At 40.0% G+C, this 20,194-nt stretch overlaps 1 protein-coding gene across 3 annotated transcripts in view; it reads right to left on the bottom strand.

Moving 5' to 3' along the window:
- Window positions 1–20,194, bottom strand: part of Ofd1 (OFD1, centriole and centriolar satellite protein) — a 38,054-nt gene continuing 17,860 nt past the window's right edge. For 2 of the 3 annotated variants that reach the window (XM_026784811.1, XM_026784810.1), the window contains exons 10-22: window positions 19,670–19,789; window positions 18,167–18,240; window positions 16,900–16,991; window positions 15,265–15,454; window positions 14,140–14,270; window positions 13,447–13,558; window positions 10,921–11,532; window positions 10,105–10,279; window positions 8,202–8,302; window positions 6,313–6,426; window positions 2,313–2,467; window positions 1,551–1,703; window positions 614–1,021 (exon numbers count right to left, since the gene is read on the bottom strand). In XM_026784811.1, coding sequence (XP_026640612.1) covers window positions 854–1,021; window positions 1,551–1,703; window positions 2,313–2,467; window positions 6,313–6,426; window positions 8,202–8,302; window positions 10,105–10,279; window positions 10,921–11,532; window positions 13,447–13,558; window positions 14,140–14,270; window positions 15,265–15,454; window positions 16,900–16,991; window positions 18,167–18,240; window positions 19,670–19,789 — 2,197 coding nt within the window. In that variant the 3' untranslated portion in view covers window positions 614–853. Of the gene's footprint in view, window positions 125–613; window positions 1,022–1,550; window positions 1,704–2,312; window positions 2,468–6,312; window positions 6,427–8,201; window positions 8,303–10,104; window positions 10,280–10,920; window positions 11,533–13,446; window positions 13,559–14,139; window positions 14,271–15,264; window positions 15,455–16,899; window positions 16,992–18,166; window positions 18,241–19,669; window positions 19,790–20,194 lie in introns of those variants that run through there. The other variant, XM_005358734.3, reaches the window with a different exon arrangement.

The raw sequence follows: 20,194 nt of genomic DNA, 5'->3' as shown, positions 1-20,194 counted from the left end.
TTTATTGACAATTTTAATTACAGAAAAATAAGAATACTATTACATGACTTCTTGTATGTAAAAGCTAGACAGCTAATGTGATTACCAGACGTCATCTTGTTCTTCATGAGAAAAGTCTCGAGAACTAAAAAGAAAAATCAGATATTTAAAACATTCATTCCAACTTCTAGATAAGTTGTTTTCAACCTGTGGGTCATTATGGGGGGAATGTGTGGTGGGGGGAGTTGGTGTCAAATGACCCCTTCACAGGACATGCCTAAGACTAGCAGAAAACACAGGTACCTACATTACAATTTATAACCGTAGCAAATTAGTTATGAAGTAGTAACAAAAATAATTTTATGATTGGCAATCAGCACAACATGAGGAATAAAAAAAGATGGCAGCATTAGGAAGGTTGAGCATCACTGTTCTAGACCATCACAATGTTCGTACTGTAGGATTGTATCAGGGCCAATTTCAAAGAAAATCACAATGTACTTTTAAAAGCCAGTATTGTTTTCATTGTGTTTTTTCAATGCTGGGTGTCATGCATCCCTGGCTGGTCCCAAACTACATAACCAAAACTGACCTTAAATTTCTATTTCTCTCGCTTCCACCTCTGGGTGTTGGAATTATAGGCATGCAACACCACACCTTCTTTAAGAGGTGTTGGAGATTGAACCCAGGGATCCCCGCATTCTAGCTAAACACTACTAAACTGAGCTAAATCTCCATCCCTTTTAAATTGATTATTTGAGAGACTCAGTATGTAGCCCAAGTAACTTCAAACTCTTGATCTTCCTGCCTCAGTCTCCTGAATGCTGCGTACACTACTATGCCCAACTTTCAAAAGTCAGTTATTTTTACTGATTCAGTAATTTAAGGCAAGCCCAACTACCTGATCATTTTTAGCTGACAAAATGAGCAATAATGGTTCGCCTGAAGGACATAATGTTTGAGAGAAATCATACCTTTCATCCTTATCACTAGGTGCCATCGTGTCCACTAGTGAGTATTCTATGGCTGATTTTTTTGAGCTCTTCCACAGGATGGGGAAAGAAGAATTTTGAAACAAGTTAAATGTCATGAAACGGAGGCTTTTACACCTGATCTTAGCAGAAACCCAAGAATTGGTACACTTTGATTTCTCCAATTATTCTGGAAATATATATAAGAGCCTAATAAAAGGCCTCTTTAAAGTCAAATTTAGCAAGCACATCAAAATAATCTAATGCATGCATTTTCAATACTCATAATTCAGATGGAATAATTTTTCACAATTCATAACTCAATGATACATCACTACTGCTTGTTTTCAAATAAGACATCCCAACTGATACAAAATGACAAATCAGAATCTTTTCAATGTTTTACCTAAACCAAAACCAAAATTTTGTCAACAGTGTAATATATATTTAAAGATTCATGGTTCCATTTCAAATATTCACTTTTTAGCCTTTAATCTTTTGTCTTCAACAGAGAATACATGTTCCAAGGTGTTAGACTAAGCCTCCCCAGTGACTACCCTCTGTTCTGCCACCCCACATTACTATCCATAGCACAGGCACCTTATCTGCATTTGATTGCTCCTGTCTCTGCTGGATGATTTTCATGTATTTCTCTAAAGGATTTTCACCAGGAGCTGATTTGTCTTTCTGTTCTTGAACACTTTTTTCTAATTCTTCTTCTATTTCAACCTTCAGTGATTCTTCAATCATCCTCTGGAAACAGGCCAGTGCCAAAATAAGAAATACATGAACATGTTTTAAAAGCTTCTCAGTGTCTACAAATCATAGTCATGCGATCCTTATCCTGGAAGTACAACTTGCATACCAGAGAAATATGTATGTATGTGTATTTAAATGGAAGTCACTGCTACCATCAGACAAATTTATCATTTCAAGGAAGGAAGGGTAGCCAAGAAACATTTCTAAGGCATGTTAAGTGGCCAAAGTAATCCATCTGCCTAGCACTAAAATCAGAACATGGAAGGCAAGGAGAGAGGTAGACAAAGAAGATGTGTGTGAATAGAAGTCACTGAAGACTGACTAGAGGCACCTCCTTGCCTTAGCTCTTCCAGGCTGGATAGCTGGCCTGTTGGAAAGTGTGTACAGGGGGAAGTTCCACAATAGATGAGAGTACATGTGAGCGACTTTTCAAAACTCAGATGCTCAGAAGGCAAGCACAACAAGGAGAGGAGAGGGAATGCCTTTCAAGTTACCTGCTGCTTCTTTAACCTCACAGCACTACTGGCTCAATCCCTGAGCTCAACGTACTTGCTGAAGGTGTACACTGGAGAAACTTGTACAGGGACATAAGTGACACATTACCCGCTCCTGCTCCAGTTTTTCCAGCTCTCTTCTTTCCCTCTCTAGAGCTTCTTGCCGTTCATACTGCCTTTGTTCTTCTCTCTGCCTCCGTTCTTTCATGTGCAGTTCCCATAGCTGTTGTTCTTCTTGTTCTCTAGTTTGGCTTTGACCAGCACCTAACAGGACAAAAAAAATGGACTGAGTAGCTGCCAATATGATTTTTCACATTTGGTCTTCTGCAGGCCTGCTTGATTTTCTACTGATTCTGATGACCTATTCTAAGCTGTTGCTCTATTTTATTGTCTTCCATCCCAGACTGACCCACAGCAACATACCCCGACTTTTACTTTCCTGGATATAAACCAGCACACCACAAACAACCTCAACTGTTCTCCCTCCATCCCATATCCTCTTCACTCATCTCTTCTCTCCCTGCTTCAGCCTCTCCATAGTAAATCCTGCATTTCTGCCTTAACATTTGAGTACAATCCTTCCTCTGTCTTCAGAATCATTAGCCCCTATTTCCACAACCATTTAAAAACCCTTTCTCATTACTCCTAAAAAGATGCTCAAGTCATTCCTGGCCCAAACAGAATAGAACTCCCTCCTCTGCTTCATCCTTGTCACCACTCTAGCTATGTCACTAGTCACATCTCTATGCACTGAACCTGGTCCTTCCTAGGGACCATCTTTTTTCAATTTTTATTGTACAGCTGGTTTTGCTTGCACATGTGTCTGTCTACCATGTGTATGCAATGCCTGAGACGAACAGAAGAGGATGTCAGATTCTCTTGGACTGGAGTTACAGATGGCTATGAGCTGCCACAGAGTTGATGGGAATCAATCCTGGATCTTCTGGAAGAGCTGGCAGTGCTTTTAACGACTGAGCCCATCTCTCCAGCCCCTCCCTAGGCACATCTTAACCCCCAATCATTTCCATGTTTTTCTTCATTCCCAACCATTCTCCCCAGCTTCACAACCATGTTTTTAGTGGACTTTCTGTCACAGGCATAGAGAAATTCCACAACACTAGCCTTCTCCTCCCAAAGTTATACTGTTTTTTTTTCATCATCTTTATCTAGATAGGCCATAAACACACACAAGTATAGCGCTAGCAATCCAAGAATCTGAGTCCACACATTCAAGGGAAGGCCAGGCAACATACTTATCCCATGTCCACTGAGCCACCAGGGCTTGTGTGATTGTACAATTCATCTTGCTGCTATAGAGACAGTTCTTCTGTGAGGTCCTCCTTACCCTCCAAGTGATACATAAACATGACAGTGAGTTACTTGCCAGTATCTTATACCTTCTTTCTAGAACATCATGTGTGTTTATTTTTCCCCACTTCTATTTCTTCTGAGCAAGGCCCATTGTCCTAGCTAGAGTTTCTACTGCTGTGAAGAGACACCACAACCACATCAACTCTTTTTTTTTTTTGGTTTTTTGAGACAGGGTTTCTCTGTGTAGCTTTGGAGCCTGTCCTGGAACTAGCTCTGTAGACCAGGCTGGTCTCGAACTCACAGAGATCCGCCTGCCTCTGCCTCCCGAGTGCTGGGATTAAAGGCGTGCGCCACCAACGCCCGGCAACCACATCAACTCTTACAAAGGAAAAACTTTTAGTTGGGACGGCTTATATTTTTAGAGCTTAGGTCCATTATCATTATGGTAGGACATGGTGGCGTGAAGGCAGACATGGTGCTAGAGAAGGAGCTGAGAGTTCTACACCTTGACCCATAGGCAACAGGAAGTGAACTGTCACATTGGGCGTGGCTTGAACAAATATGAGACCTCAAAGCCCACCTCCACAGTGACACACTTCCTACAACAAGGCCACACCCACTCCAACAAAGCCACACCTCCTAATAGTGCCACTCCCTATGGGCTTAGAGAGGCAATTATATTGTCTGCTCCCTTTCCATCCTTAAGTCTCAGTTTCAAAGATGATGATGCTGGCCATTCTTTTAGCTCTGGCCCATGACCTACATTTTTCACTCAAACAATGCCAATCAGCGACAATGTCACAGGTTTACCAGAGGACTTCAGACCCTTATTCCAAATGCTTAGCAGGAATGGAGTTTTGCTGACAAGAGAATGGCAGCACAGATCTATCTGTCTGTCTGTCTGTCTGTCTGTCTACCTACCTACCTACGTCATAAAATTAAAATAGCAGAGACTCACACTTCCACAGGCACAACTATCCTGTCCCTCCTTGCTGATGGAGGAGAGGTTAGATCAAATGGTCTACTTTCCCAAAGGGAACAGCAATAACAAAATAGGACTGTGGCTGAAAGAGAGGAAAAAGAGGAACCAGAAGAAGATGAAAAGGGGAAAGGGGAAAGAGAGAGGAAGTGCAGAAACTTCTTTGGGCACAAAAGCCAAGACCAGAGGTATATGCATTAGGTACTTCAAGAACACCACATTTTGACTTTTTTTGTGCCTAGATGAAGAGGCAGAGATGAATATAAGAGAATGTCTCAAGTGATCAACACATACCCATACTCTTACTAATTATTTAAAAACCCACCAATGTGGTCTTCTATACATCTCAAGGCAGCTACTCACTAATTCCCTTTAGCTATTATTTTGGTTCCTTTCCTCAGTTCTGTAAACATGGCTGCTGTACCTTCTGTGCCTCCTATCAAGGGCATGTGTGATGGCCTGCTGGACTCCTTCACTGCACCCATCCCCTTTTTTTCCAGAGTCTCCATGAAGGCAGGAGCTTGGTTTGGCTCACTGATTGTATCCTGCCCCTGGCAAGTGTCCAACAGAGAGAAGGTGCTTGGTTGAGTTTAGTTAAATGAATTACTTTCCAAAGCACACTTACTCGGCAGTGAGTATAATCAAAACCACTTGCTCCTTTCAATAGTTCCTCATCTTCCTGAGTACTGTGCAGCTTAAACCAACAAACTACTATGGAGAGACTGCATGTGTGGGTGGGTGGGAGGTGATGCTGGCGTCCCTGTTTGGACAGCACTAAGAGGCCGCTTTAAGTAAGACATTTCCTTTCAAGTTTGAGGCCAAGAAGAAAAGGCCTGGCTGTTGGGTGGGCTGAAACAAAGCACAAACCTCCTCTCAGTTCTTCTCTCTGCTCCCTCTACCACCTGACAGAGAAGTGGAGAAGCTGAAGAAGAGAAAGAAGCATTGGCCAGGCAGAAGTCTGATGACCAGTGACAATGTAATGATACCAACATTTCTGAAGATTGAAATATAAAGTTTTTCTATCCTAACTTATGACATAGGGGAAGTAAGACACCAAATACTAAAATGTTGTGATTATACTAAAGATATACAATGGTACTTGATCATTAATTCAGGTTTTTACCACAATTTCTATGGATAAGGTTCTTTACGAAACAATTTTGGCAGAAGACTTAAGGGAAAAGCATAACTGCACTGTTCGACTCTGACTTAATGAGAAGTCTTACTCTCCGGTTTCCTCAGCAGTCTGTACATGGCCACACAGGAAGACTTCCTTCAGAATGTCATTAACAATAATAATACCACAAGCCCAAATCTCTGAATAATGTTTAGAAAATTCCTATAGGGCCAGAGAGATGGCTCAGCAAGTAGATGTACTTGCTACCAAATCCAAGTTTGATCAATGACAACTGACTCCCACAAGCTGTCCTTTGACCTCCACAAACAAACGCACAGAAACAAACAAAACCCCAAACAAACAAAGGAACAATTAATGTTCCTGGAGAAATGGCTTGGCAATTAAAGTGTTTGCTACTCTTCCAGAGAACCAGCATTTGGGTCCCAGAACCTATCACTAGGTAGCTCACAATTGCCTATAACTCTAACTCCAAAAAGTCCAATGTCTTCTTCTGGCCTCGCCAGGCACCTGTACTCTCATGAACATATACAGACAAACACCAGTGTACACAATTAATGAAATAAATAAGTAAATGTAATAATAGAAGAGCTTTAGTAATTGGGAAACAATTTACAGAGTACACAAATCAGTGTGCAGCATGTGGCTATTGGTTACTGATAGTTTAAGAAAAGAATCACTTACCTGGACAGTCATATGAAATTGGTCTGGAAGGCACAGTAGCTGCAGCAAGATCTATGCTAGGCATGTCACCAGCAGGGTAGACTCCTTCTGCTTCAGACTGTTCTGGCTTGGTCCCTGCATTCACATGAGGTGTAACTAATTATGCATGAGTCCTTAGTAACAGCAGAAAGTGAAAGAAGGGCTATGTAGTGCAGGGGTGGAGGGTGCTTAAGGGTTGGGGAGTAGTGGAGATAGATCTAACCATGGAACACTAAAGAAGCACTAAAAGCAAATGGGGGCCTTCTCCCACAGCGGTCTTAGTACAACCACTTACAAGATGCTCAACTTTCAAAGTTTCTTTCTATTTTAAAAATGATATTCAGTTACAAAACTAGATTCATCATTCAACAGAGAATTCATTTGGTTTGCAGATAAAATCCTTTGAATTCAATTGTAATATAATAAATTCAATTTTAATAATTTGAATTCAATATTAATATTTTAATGACCAAAAGCAGTCAATATCCTGGCACAGATGAAGGAGGGATTCAAAAGCCCCACTACTTAACTGAGGAGCTTTGGTAGCTGAAAGCTACTGGAGTAGGGAAGAGAGGTTTCTTTTTAAGGGAAGAGGCTCCTACTAAGTTGCCCCTGCTCTAGTGGATGACCCTACACCCATGCACATATGGACAACTCTGACTGGACTCACTGGGTTATGAAGCTGGGAGGGAGACATGACAATAGGGAGTGAGGAAGAAGTTTGAGGGGAGTAGGCAGTGGCTATAATCAAAATACATTGTATATACATGTCTGAAATTCTCAAAGAATGAAAAAATTTAATGAATTAACAAAGTCTATTAACTAGAGTTAAAAAATTCACAAAATTTACTAAAGCTTTCTCATTTAACTATGCAAAATGATTCTTTCAGATTTGAAATGAAACAACAAGCCCAAATGATAGATCATATACAAATGTAAAGAATTCTCAAGCTGGAAAGAGTCTCAGAGGTGAAGGACCCTATACCGTCCAAGGCATGGTTATAGCTAGGCCACCACTTTCTTGTCTCTCATCTTAATTTTTTGTGTGTGCATGTGGCGGCCAGGTCAATGTTTGGTGTCTTCCTCCACCTTACTTTCTGTGAGAGAGTCTATCACTCAACCCTGAAAGGTCAGTGATTTGGCTAGGCTGGCTAGCCAGTGAAGCCCCATGCATCCTGCTGTCTCCAGCTCCCCAGTGCTGGACCATAGGACTACACCACTGTGCCCAGCTTTTATGCAGGTGCACTTTACAGACAGAGCCATTGCCCCAACCCCTCATTTGAACATTCTTTCACTTCCATTCTATCAGTATAAGCTAAAGAAAGTATTTCATTCCACAGAAAAGAAAAAGAATGAACAATGAGAAAATTACTTATTTTTTTTTAAATTGAAGTAACCCTAACCTTGAAATATTAAAAATTCACTTTATGGCCTTAGTTTTAACTTGGAAACTATGTTATACCATTTTTTTCCAAAGGAAACTCAAATGCAACCTAAAATTCTTTGTGACAGAAAAATGAATCAAGGCTGGAAAGATTGCTCACCAAGTAAAGATGCTTCCCAATAAGCTTGACTACCTGAGTTCCATGCTGGGACCTGACAAGAGAGCTGACTCCTACAAGCTCTTCTCGGATCTCCACATGTGTCTATAATTCCAGCGTGACTCAAGTGGGATGGAAGGGCAAGCCAGGGGACTGTTAGTTAGCTCACTGGCTGTATAGCTTGGCATACCAATATATAATGATGAATAAAAACACCCTGGCCTTAAACAAGGTGGAAGATAATGTATGACATCTGAAGTTACCCTCTCACCTCCACACATGTATAACCATGCACATACACACACACAAAACCTAATATTCAAAGCTTACATCTGAAAGGTGGTCCATACTCCTCATTATCTTTCAAAGATTGCTTGTCCACATTTGAAAATTCGCTTTTGTCTTGAGTTTCAGTTTGTCTTTGATAAAAGCTGGATTGGAAAAATAAAATACATGAATATAAAGTGTTAGTAACATAAAAGCCGAGAGAATAGGGTGACAAAAGTTTTTTGGTTGCTGAAAATAATTTACAAAACTTCCAATTTTTTGGGAGGACTGGTTCTCTGTGATAGGCCTAGAACTCACTATGTAGCCCAGACTGACCTCAAACTCATGGTAATTCTCCTGTCTCAGTCTCTTGAATGTTGGGATTATAATAGGGATAAGCAAGCCTGCTCTTGATACTCATTTTTTCATTGACTTATATAGAATGGCTCTACATGCCAGAGAGATGGATGGTTCAGTAGTTGCTTTTCCAGAGGACCTGGGTTCAATTCCCAGCTCCCATGTGACTTTTCATAATAGCCTGAAACTCCACGTCCAGGGGATGTGACAACCTCTTCTGGACTCTGCAGGCACCAGGTATGCTTATGGTACACAGACATAGAAGGAGACAAAATACCCATACACATTAAAAAATAGTAATAAAAAATGGCTCTAGGACCCAGTTGGTGTGTGTGTGTGTGTGTGTGTGTGTGTGTGTGTGTGTGTGTGTGTGTGTGTGTGTGTGTGTGTGATGGGAGTGAGAATGGCTCCAGAGGACTGAGCTTGCCACCAAGCACTGTTCTTGGCAACTAATCTATATTTACTCAGCCACGTCCCTTGTTACCACCCCATGCCCTTAAGTAGTCACTGCTCCATTTAACAAAGAATATTGTACTCTCAATACCATTCCTCGGGTAGTTTTCCACTAACCACAAGACATTTTCTCAAAAGACAAATTCCATATGCTATCAGTACAAACCAGCTGAGAATGTAACTCCACAAGCCCAACTATGTGTCAAAGTGGGCTGACTTTGTTACTGTAGGTCTCCATGCTCTTTTTGGCTTTCTCATAAAAAAAAAAATTCAATACAAGCTGTGCATGGGGACTCAGAAAGGCAGACAGGCTGGAGGAGCACTACAAGTTTGAAGCCAGCCTGGGCAACATAACAAATGAACCTGTCTGAAAAAAAAAAGTACAACATAAAAATATTAAAGAATATAAATGCTCTAGGACCATGATTGGCTCAAATTGCAGTTTTCGAATCTGAACAGGTGGCCATTCCTAAACATCAGGTGCCAAGCTGGAGCTCAGAAGCAGGGACTCAGGATCTCCTGCTGTGGTCTTGCCACTGAATCACAGACTCAATGACCCACTGTCCTAGTTCTAAAAAACATGCATGTCTTTCTACTTTGACAATCATACCCTAGAGCCCACTTACTTCAGAAATTATTTTAATGATACACAAACTGAAACCTTGTTTATCTTTAAATGCCAAAACATTTTTTGTTGATGTTTGTTTTTGAGAGGGTCCTGGCAGTCCTGGAACTTAATATATAAACCAAGCTGGCCTTGAACTCAGAGATCTATCTGCCTCTGCCTGACTGCTGGAATTAATGGTGTGTGCCACCATACCCACCCTCAAAACATATTTTTAAATGATATTTTGATATGTGGAAGTTCTCCAGTTTTAAAAAATGAGCCAAATTTATTTACTCTCACAAAGTTTATTTAATTTGTGTATCTTTATGAATTAAATCCATTCACAGACCTATAAATATTTTTATTTATACAATTATTCGCCTTCATAATTCAGATGACTTTTAAAGATCACAAATGATTTTATAATCTAACTGTAAATTCCAGATTGCCACATGATCTTTAATATTGCCTTAAAAGGCCAAAGAAGTGAAAGTCAAAACAGTAGGTCAGTAGCGTAAGTCAAGAGAAGCTGATGAGAAAATAACTTACCAGGCATTTTTCTGTGAAGCGCTGGAGAAAGAACGATCAGAGAAACTGTGCCTAGATGGAAGAGGTGATGGCTGGGCTGTTGTTCTGTCAGGACAAGGACTAGAGGAAGCAACATGTGACCCAGCTGCTCTGTCAAGACAAGGGCTGGAGGAAGCAACGTGTAGTCTACCAAGACCTATGAGGTAGAAGGAATTGGGGCAAGTATGTCACAAACTGCATAGAGAGGTATCAAAGTGGTTTTTTGGTTTTGGTTTTGGTTTTTGGAGACAGGGTTTCTCTGTAGCTTTGGAGCTTGTCCTAGAACTCACTCTTGTAGACCAGGTTGGCAGCGAACTCACAGAGATCCACCTGCCTCTACCTCCCAAGTGCTGGGATTAAAGGCATGTGCCACCAATGCCCGGCTTCAAAGTGAATTTTTAAAAGCTCTATTAAGTTGAAAATAAATCCTATGCCATCCTTGAAAACAGCCAAGCTTGATGCATGAGATCCACAAAGGCAATGATTCAAGATGATTCAAGCACCAAACTCAAACTGTATAAGCAACATGGAACATACAAAACTAATCAGCAAGATAAAGGCCATGTTGTTCCTGCAACATGTCTGTATGCTAAAAAAAACAAAAAACTCTAGACCTTAACACCCTTTGTGCTTCGAGTTCCACACCAACCCCATGACATGGGAAGGCTACCACTGCTAACCACGGTATGGCAGGATGAGAATACCAGCACTGTTGGAGCAGGCTCCTCCAAGCTATCTACTTAGTATACTGCCTGAGTCTAAAGCATCTATGTCACAACCCTCTGGACAGTGGCTTACCTTCCAGATACATTTCATTATCAAGGCTTCTTCTCGATTTTGGATGGGGTGTAGAGGAGAGGCGTGTGGAGGAAGAGGTCCTGCGATGCCGTGAAGCTACACTGCCCATGAACGCTCTGGACACGTCACTCTTTTCTTCCTTTAGCACGTCCACAAGAGGCTGTTCAGAGACAACTCTGTCCTCTGCAGAAACACATCTGTCCATGGAACTGGAAGCTATGCTTCTGAGAGCTCCTAGTGAGTATACAGATGAAGGACTCTTTGCTGGCTGAGGACTCACAGTAGGATTCCGAGTAACTCTTCGATGGTAATTTCTGAAAGCCTTTTCCAAGCGTTCAGCCTCTTGCTCTAGCTCCCTCACTTTGGCTTTAGTGCTACTGGCTAAGAACTCAAGGTCAGAGTCTGGGGAACCAGCCTCTGTTGCTGTATTTGCATAAGGTAGGACCCTTGACATAACTGCACCTGCCATAACCTTGTTCTGTTCAAGAGGTGCATTCAAGAAATCCCCACTTGTATCCCCATTGTGAGGCGCCATCTTGCCACTCACTAGACCACTCAGGGAATGAAGGGTCAAAGACTGCTTTGGATTTCGGAACACTTCATTCTCTAAGGCTGCAGGTCACAAAAAGAAAATATAAGAAATGAGAAGAAAAAGCTGTGAATAAAATTAAATTATGCTCAAAAATATTTTTAAAGTAGTAAGAACAAGCTTGTACATTAAACAGTTTTTGAAGCCATAGTCATAACTATTAACATTGACTGAAAGCTAACTTCATGTATCAAGCCTTTATAAATATGATATAATCTCACAATCTGTTAAAAATGAGTCTGAAATACCTACATCTAGATGAGAAATAAAAATATATAATTTTCTTGATACAAAGTAGCCAGATCCAAAATGTAGTATATCCATCTACTAAATATTGTTTCACGAATACTCACACATTTGACTCCAACATAGTTTCCCCCAAAGCGTAAGTGTCAGATAACCTGGCCACAAATTCTCACTGCTCTCCACTTAGAAAGGGGATAGTCTTCCTGAGATGGGGGCCACATGGTCAACAATTCCTAGAGATGCTGAGATTTTCTAGCATAAATCTTGTACCTATGCTGCCTCTTACCATGCAACACTTCCTTATGATGCTACAAAGACAAGTGTGCAATGGGCTAAGTCCATGTGTGTGGACAGCAGGAGGGCCCTAGTTTCGCTGATCTACTTCCACATTACAAGACTCCTATATTTTCAGTGGCAGACAGTCTGGCAAACAATTGCTAGTGAAAAATGAGAAACTGAAAAAGAGTTTCGAAATGAATAATGAGATAGAAATAAAACCAGTGGTGGTGGAAGGAACAAGGGACTTAATGAGAAACTTGAGTCCAAGCTGGAACTAAGGAAGGCTCAGGTCAAGGAAGGATGAAAAACAAGCTGAATGGGCAACAAATACACACTGGACCCAAAAGCAACAGAAGAAGAAAGCAGGAGAGAGTGAGAAACATCCACAGTAAAGACATAGTAACGAATCACTAGCAGTAAGTAGTGCCTGAGGGGCTTTCATATACCAGCTCATGCCCAATATCCATTCCATCATTCCATCGCTGCTCACTGTGGCCCAGGAGATACCATTATCCCCACTATAAATTAGGAACTTGAGGAAGTTCTAAAGTGTTATGCCCGCCGGGCGGTGGTGGCGCATGCCTTTAATCCCAGCACTTGGGAGGCAGAGGCAGGCGGATCTCTGTGAGTTCGAGACCAGCCTGGTCTACAAGAGCTAGTTCCAGGACAGGCTCCAAAACCACAGAGAAACCCTGACTCGAAAAAAAACAAATAAAAATAAAAATAAAAATAAAGTGTTATGCCCGAGATCAAACTACTTCAACTAAAAACCAAAACAAAAATAGGTCTCCAATTCTGAAAGTAATTCTCTTTGCACCCAGCTATCCTGTTTCTTTTATATATTTACACACAGGTCTACTGAAAACTATATAAAAATATGGGAAAATCTGTTAGCCTTATCAGGGTCTGTCTCTCTGTCTCTCTGTCTCTCTCTCTCACACTCTCTCTCTCTCTCACACACACACACACACACACACACACACACACACACACACACACGAAAGGAAACATTGAGTTGGCGGGGAAATAAAGAGGATTAAGGCTGAAAGGAAGATATACTGACAGAAGGGAGAAGCTGGAAAAAGGAGTAGGATGGATATGATCAAGATACTTTATACAACTATAAAATATTCTAAGCATACTGAAAAAGAGCTGGATGCAGTAGCACACATCTGCATTCTTATTATAACAGCAGGTAGCTCACAGGTTACCTATCCTGGAAGGCAGTGCAACCATCAAAACAAGAGACACATTGCCTCAGCAAGGTAGAAGCAGAGAACCAATTCAGGTAAGTCTTGTGACCTCCACCGGAATGCCACAGTATTCTGGTGTTCTATGTGTCTGTTTCTCTCTCTTTATACACATACTCAAACACAATTAATAAGCAATTTATTTTTAAAAGAGTCTCCAACCTGTCTGAGTTTGTTTGAGTTGTGATTTTAAATCAGCAACCTGAATGGTTAACCTTTTAACAGAAGCATCGTAGTCTAATATCTGGGCCTTTAAATGTGTAGAATGTTCAATCTGAAAAAGAGCCAAAGAAATAAATACAAACCAATTACAGTTTGCTTCAGAAAGAAAATTTCTCTTATTGTGCTTCTATTCTTTGTTTTACCAATTCGAAGAAGCGTTTACACCAAAAACCAATAGGAAGAACTCTATTAAAACAACATCCAAACAAGTTTTGGTTTTTTGAGACAAGGTCTCTCTGTGAAGCCCTAGCTGTCCTAGAATTCACATACACACCTGCCTCTGCCGCCTATCCTACTAGCTATTCTACTGCACAAAGACAGCAATTACAGAGACACAGTGGATGTGTGTATGCCACAAAGCAGGAATCAAGAAACTCATGGTGGGAATTACCAGGACCTCTGAGAAGTTTACAGCTAGATGAATTTACTTTTCATTCAGTGCTATTATAGGAATATAAAGTCAGAAACATCAGAGAATTTTCTCATATGAGAAAGGCTCCTTTGCAATGTTGGGGGAGAAATTCTTTGTATTCAAATAAATCTGATTTTCGCTGGTGTGGCACATTGAAAGGTTCTATAACTACTACAAAGTAGACTGGCATAATACCCACAAAAAGAAGGAACAAGACTCACTTCACTCTGTAGCTGTTTCTGCAGGGCTTGCCTATGAGTTTCAAATTCCTTGTGCTCCAGTGCCATAGCATGTTCTGCTTTCTGTAATTCTTTCTGAAAAACCAAAAGCTCAGGAGGTGGCTGAGTTATACCTAAGAAGGTTTAAGAAAAAAAAAAGAAAAACATTCCTAGTTATTATCAATCTTAAAATTGCTTATTTCACTTTTTAAAAAAGCAGTTCTTTAAAGAGGTTTAAATTTTCCTTTCTTTGTACTCATGCAAGTAATGTTCTACCACTTCTACTAAATGGCCTAAGAACAATCCTGATTCACAAATTTCAGAATAAAATCATTTGATTCATATTAATATAACTTTATTCCTCCAGGAGCCCTCTAAGTTAAAGAATTCTTTCAAATTCTTAAATTAACTCAATAGCCTATCTCTTCCCTCTACCACATGCAGATGATATTTTAGGAAAGAAGTCCCTATTTGTCACCAGTCAGTGCATGTCCCTGGTTTCACCCCATCTGAACAGCAGCCCATGGCAGTCAGGCTATAGAAATAAGGCTGATGGTACTCTCCATTTGGGTCACCCAAGAACCCCATTAATAAAATGTGCCTTTGTAGGGTAATTATAAAGGAGAGAGTAGTAGAAACAGAGCCACAATGTTAGTGCTCTATAAGGACTAGGAGACTTGGGAAAGGAACAAGTTTCCAGAGGTACAATGAGTAGGCACAGGCACAGAGGACTAATGGGAAGCCTCCAGCAGTGACTGTGAGTTCTCTTGCCTGAGAAGCACAGTATATAAGCAGTCCAGACTGCTAGACCTGGAGATCAAGGCTAAGAGTAGAAATAACTATAATTCAACCTCCTCTCCCGGCCTCGCTCCAAGTGCTTACTGGCTCAACCGAGGCAATTAGTCAGAGGGCTTGAACCCGGAAGTCACACACAGAGGCAGTTATTTAACAAATATTACTTAAAATGAAACTACTAATTATATAATAGCAAGCAAAAAGAAAGCAGCTCCAATGTAAGGATCTTAAAAGATTCTCCCAATGTAAGCTTTCCTTACAGATACGAAGTTGTTCTATAATCCCCACCTAATGTAAGTTACAGAAACAGAGAGATCAGAAAAAAAGACATACGGTCTAGGAGACGTAAGTTCTCATTCCTAGTCTCTTCCAGTTGCTGTTTAAGTAATTTATTTTGTGCCTGAAGCTCCACTTTCTCTTCTTTCAGTAATGGGTAATCACTCATCTCTTTCATCTTTTCATTCAGCAAGTGGTTTTGTTTTGACATTGCCAAAAACTGGGCTTTGACAGACTCTAGCTCCAGCTAAAATTGAAAAAGGAAAACTTACATCTGAATAACTTTCACAGCACTGCAAAGGTAAAGGCTGGAAGGCTGTCTGAATATAAGATCATAAATGAATGACAGTGACTACCAAACAGAGGTCAGGCCTTCTGCACTGGTGATAGGCCAGAGGAAGCTCAGAGTCTGTATCAATAGACCTCTGTCCTATGAAGTAATGAAAGAGTATAGAGTCAATTCTCAAATGGTAGCAATACATCAGCACAACTTAACAAGACATTTTTAAAACATGAACAGATAGCCGGGCGGTGGTGGTGCACGCCTGTAATCCCAGCACTCGGGAGGCAGAGGCAGGTGGATCTCTGTGAGTTCGAGACCAGCCTGGTCTACAAAGGGAGTTCCAGGACAGGCTCCAAAACCACAGAGAAACCCTGTCTCGATAAAACCAAAAAAAAAAAAAAAACATGAACAGATAAAAGGTGGAAACAATCTCTACTGCTGTGAGGTGCTTTCCTTTCCTTAGTCTTATGTGTCCCATATCTGGATATGAAAGCCTACACAAATCTCAAGGCTGCAAAGGTAAATTTTAACCTATAGTATCTACTTCAGTTTGGGTTTTCGTTGTTTGTTTTGTTTTAGACAGGTCACATTTAGCCCTGGCTGGCCTGAAACTCAGATCTGCCTGCCTCCTGGGTGCTAAGATCAAATGTGTACAGCACTACACCCAGCTACAATCTCCTTTAACTACTTAAAGTTTTAGTTTTGGACATTACATGACAAGCATACCACTAAAGATAGTATAGTATCAGTGGTATGTAAAAATTTTACTTTATCTAAAGACAGCCTGTAAAAGAATAATGTAGTGATAGAAAATTGTAATAGCTACCAATGAAAAAGAAGAGGCTAAGATTGAAGCTAATATATGCTCGCCATCTATTATGGGTAGTTCACCCAACTCACCCAAAATTCATGCATTGTTAGAAATATCGCCAAGATTACACTCACATAAAGGCATATGAGCAGTAACAGAGGGAGGTACTATTTGAGCAGCAGGACTCTTAGATACAAGTTCTTTTCCTATGTCCCTATGTGCCTTTGCTTGAAATTAGAGCCTACTGCATCAACTGAATCTATCACCTTCTTAGTCATAAAATAATCAGTTCAAACACATCAAAAAGGCCTATGGGGCTAGAGGGGTAGTTCAATGTTAAGAGCACAAACTGCTCTTCCAAAGGACAGGGGTTTGATACCTACACACGTACATGACAGCTAAGAACCCTCTGTAACTCCAGTTCCAGGGCACCTTATGTCCCTTTTCTGTCCTCCATAGGCACTATACACACAGGCAAAGCTCCAATGCAGAAAAATAAAAATAACTCTCCAAACATCCCTATGTTCTCTGTAAATAAAAATAGTATTAAACCCTTAACATGTCATTAAAAAAACTAAAAAAGGAGTTTTACAATTACCTCAACTTCTTTCATACGATTTACAGATTTAGTGAGGTCTTCCTTTTTTGAATTAATAAGTGTGAGTTCCTCTTGCAAATGAATTGTTTTTTCTAGGGAATAAAAAAGAACCAATTAGACAGTGATTTCCTACTGAACACAAAAAACACTTAATAATTCATGATCACTCTATGAGACCTAATAACTATTGCTGCATAGTCTAAAGCAACAAGTGTATAAGTCAAAATTTAGTGGGCAAATAAGAAATAAATCCCATTACCCAGTGAATGATGAGTTAACATGTGTCATGTATGTTCACATGCCAACACCTGGGAAGGGTATGGGATCTGCTAACGGCATCTACTTTCTTTAAAAAGCAAAGATCTGTAGTTTTCCTTCCTCTAACACAAGTCTATGCAGATAAATATCAAAAGAAAATTTCACAAGTCTAAGTACACAATAGTGTTATCCTACAAGAGATACATCTGCTTCTATAAGACATGAGCAAAAGGAGTCACATAGTTGGTATCTAGTTAATAGCAAGTAAGCAGTTCCAGTTTATTTCAAAAAATGTTTGAAATTTCCAAAGTTCATATTCTTTTCACAATTTCTCACAAATATCTTAAAATGTAAAATATCTGAAAATTAAAAAATTATTCAACTTTCATAGCCTCAGATCAATGTAAACTTGAGAGCTTAGGAAGTATAATGACATGTATGAAAAAAAACTATTAAACCTGGTCACAGAGGACAGAGAAAGTAAAATTTTCTATAAATGGGGCTGGAAAGATGACTCAGTGGTTAAGAGCAGTGGCTGCTCTTTTAGAAGACCTGGGCTCAATTCCCAGTACCCACATGGCAGCTAACAATCTGTATCAGCTCCAGGAGATCCAATGCTCTCTACTGGTCTCCACAAGCACCACATGCACATGGCACACAGACATATGTGCAGGCAAAACACCTATACACATAAAATAAATAAATAAATCTTAAAAAAAATCAATGAAGAGCCAGTGAAATGGACTGGTGGGTAAAAACACTTGCTGCTAAATCTGACAACCCAATTTCAATGTTAGAGACCCACGTGGTAGAAGGAAAAAAACCAAGTCCTATAAGTCCTCTGACCTTCACATGCACACCATAGCAATACATCCCCTCCCTCTGACAAGTAATATGTAAATAAGCATTCTGTAAAAAGTGAAAGCTGTATTTAAGAATATAAAACAGATGCAACTTAGAAGGATAATACCCTATATCAGATCTAAAATAAGCCAGCCACCCAAATCACCTTTATTCTTCCTTTCCTCTTCTAGTAGTTTATTTGTTCTAGCGATGTAGTCATCCTTTAGTTCCAGTTGGTATCTGAGAATCAGAACGACTGAAATGAGGTCCTTGTCATCTCCCTGAAAAAGATCACTAACCCTAAGGAGCTTATCTAAGGGTGCCAACATGGCTGAGGAGAAACTTCAAAAGTTCTAAGGCCGGGTAACTGAATTCTAAACATCAAATGTCCAGTAAAACCCTGCCTCTATCCTATAAATTTGGCCCCAAAACTTAATCACACAAAATGAAGGGCGTTATCATAGGGTTACTGAAAACAACTCCATTTCAACTGGCCTCAACTGGTCTCAACTGGTCTCAATTGGTACAGAGAGCATTAAAGGAAACAAAGCAAAGCTTAACTAGCACACAACAGATTTTACATCCCCAGAGATAGCAAGGCAGTCAGTCACTTGTAATCTGCCTGCACAATCTCCCCAACCTCAACCAGGATAAGAACTTGTGCTCTTAGAGTTTATGTGCAACTGAGATACTACTGGTATTTTATCCACATCAACAATAGCAAAAGGGATGTTTCCATGAAATTTTACTTATTTTCTTCAGTTGACACTAGTCAGAGATGGATGAAAAGAAAGACAAACCCTCCTGTGATGAACATCCTCCACCCCTACATTTGCTGAAACCAAAGACAAATATTAAAGGTTATTAGGCAGAGCATGTACAACTGCCACTGAGAAAAGCTGCCATACAATTGTCTTTGCTCTAGGATTCTATTCACCGGTATGTAAAATTAGGACTAGAGAAAAGCTAAGGTACCTGGGCATAATGACACACATATGCTATCACTGAACTTGGGAGCCTGGAGTCAGGAGAGTAAAGAATTTCGAGTCAACCTGGACTACATAGCAAAAAGCAGGAGAGAAGGAGGGTAGACCAAAGTAACCATAGCTGTCATATTTTCCCTCCCCTGTATCATCTTTTGCTTCATATAGTTCACTTTAGTTCCTTTTGATCCTGGATTTACAGTGTCTTGAGGGAATACAAAGCACATACATGTTCACAATCCAATTCTACCTTAGTAATTTGTAAACTGTTATTGATATGAACGTCTCAGTGGCAGCATGAGAAAGATGACTAAAGTGATTAGAATTCCAATTTTACAGCTAATCAGCTACACAAGCTAAGCAAGTCATATGGTACCCTAAACTTAAAGGGAAAAAGTATACAATATAATACATATTTACACATGTAAGGTTAAAGTAAATCACAAGCCTTCACAGCCAGAGAAGCTATGAATAAAAGCATTTGATGTAATTCTCTACATTGGATGCTTTAAAAACAATCTTAACTCAAGTATGCATGAAAAAGGTTTGAATTGTCATAGAAAATAGATTTGCTCAAACACTAAACTTTGACATGTAAATATTAGCTGTATATACATCATCTTTTGTTCACATTTTTACCAACTTAATTTAAACATATTACTTCTTTAAAAATGTCAAACAATTACTTTAAAAGTTCAGTTTTGAGCTTCTGATCATAGGTCTCCTCAATGTTCTTCAGATTCTGTTCCCGTCTCTGAAGTGCCTCAGCTTCACTTTTATATTTTTCTTCTTGGAGCTTCTGGGTCCTGAGATGAATAAAAAACATATAAAACAAACAAAGTACAATATCTGATGTAATAAATTTGAAGAAAAATGTCTGCATGACAACAGACTGAAATATATGTAACTGTACTAATAGGAAGTGAAAAAGACAGAAGTCTTCCTATATTTTACAAACTGACCTAGTTTACAATATATCAGAACTAGGGAGGGAGCAGGATAGGGGTCTCTGGCTTAAAGCAGCAGGAAGGAATCAAGCCAAAGTACTTCCTTATAGGAGATAATTAACACTTAAAAACTGGTAGGAGGCCCAGCACTTGGGAGGCAGAGGCAGGCGGATCTCTATGAGTTCGAGACCAGCCTGGTCTACAAGAGCTAGTTCCAGGACAGGCTCCAAAACCACAGAGAAACCCTGTCTCGAAAAACAAAAA

This window comes from Microtus ochrogaster, chromosome X (genome assembly GCF_000317375.1).
Source record: "Microtus ochrogaster isolate Prairie Vole_2 chromosome X, MicOch1.0, whole genome shotgun sequence".
Classification (NCBI taxonomy): Eukaryota; Metazoa; Chordata; class Mammalia; order Rodentia; family Cricetidae; genus Microtus; species Microtus ochrogaster.
The sequence above is the reverse complement of the archived record's forward strand: the minus strand, read 5'-3'. Positions and strand labels throughout refer to the sequence as shown.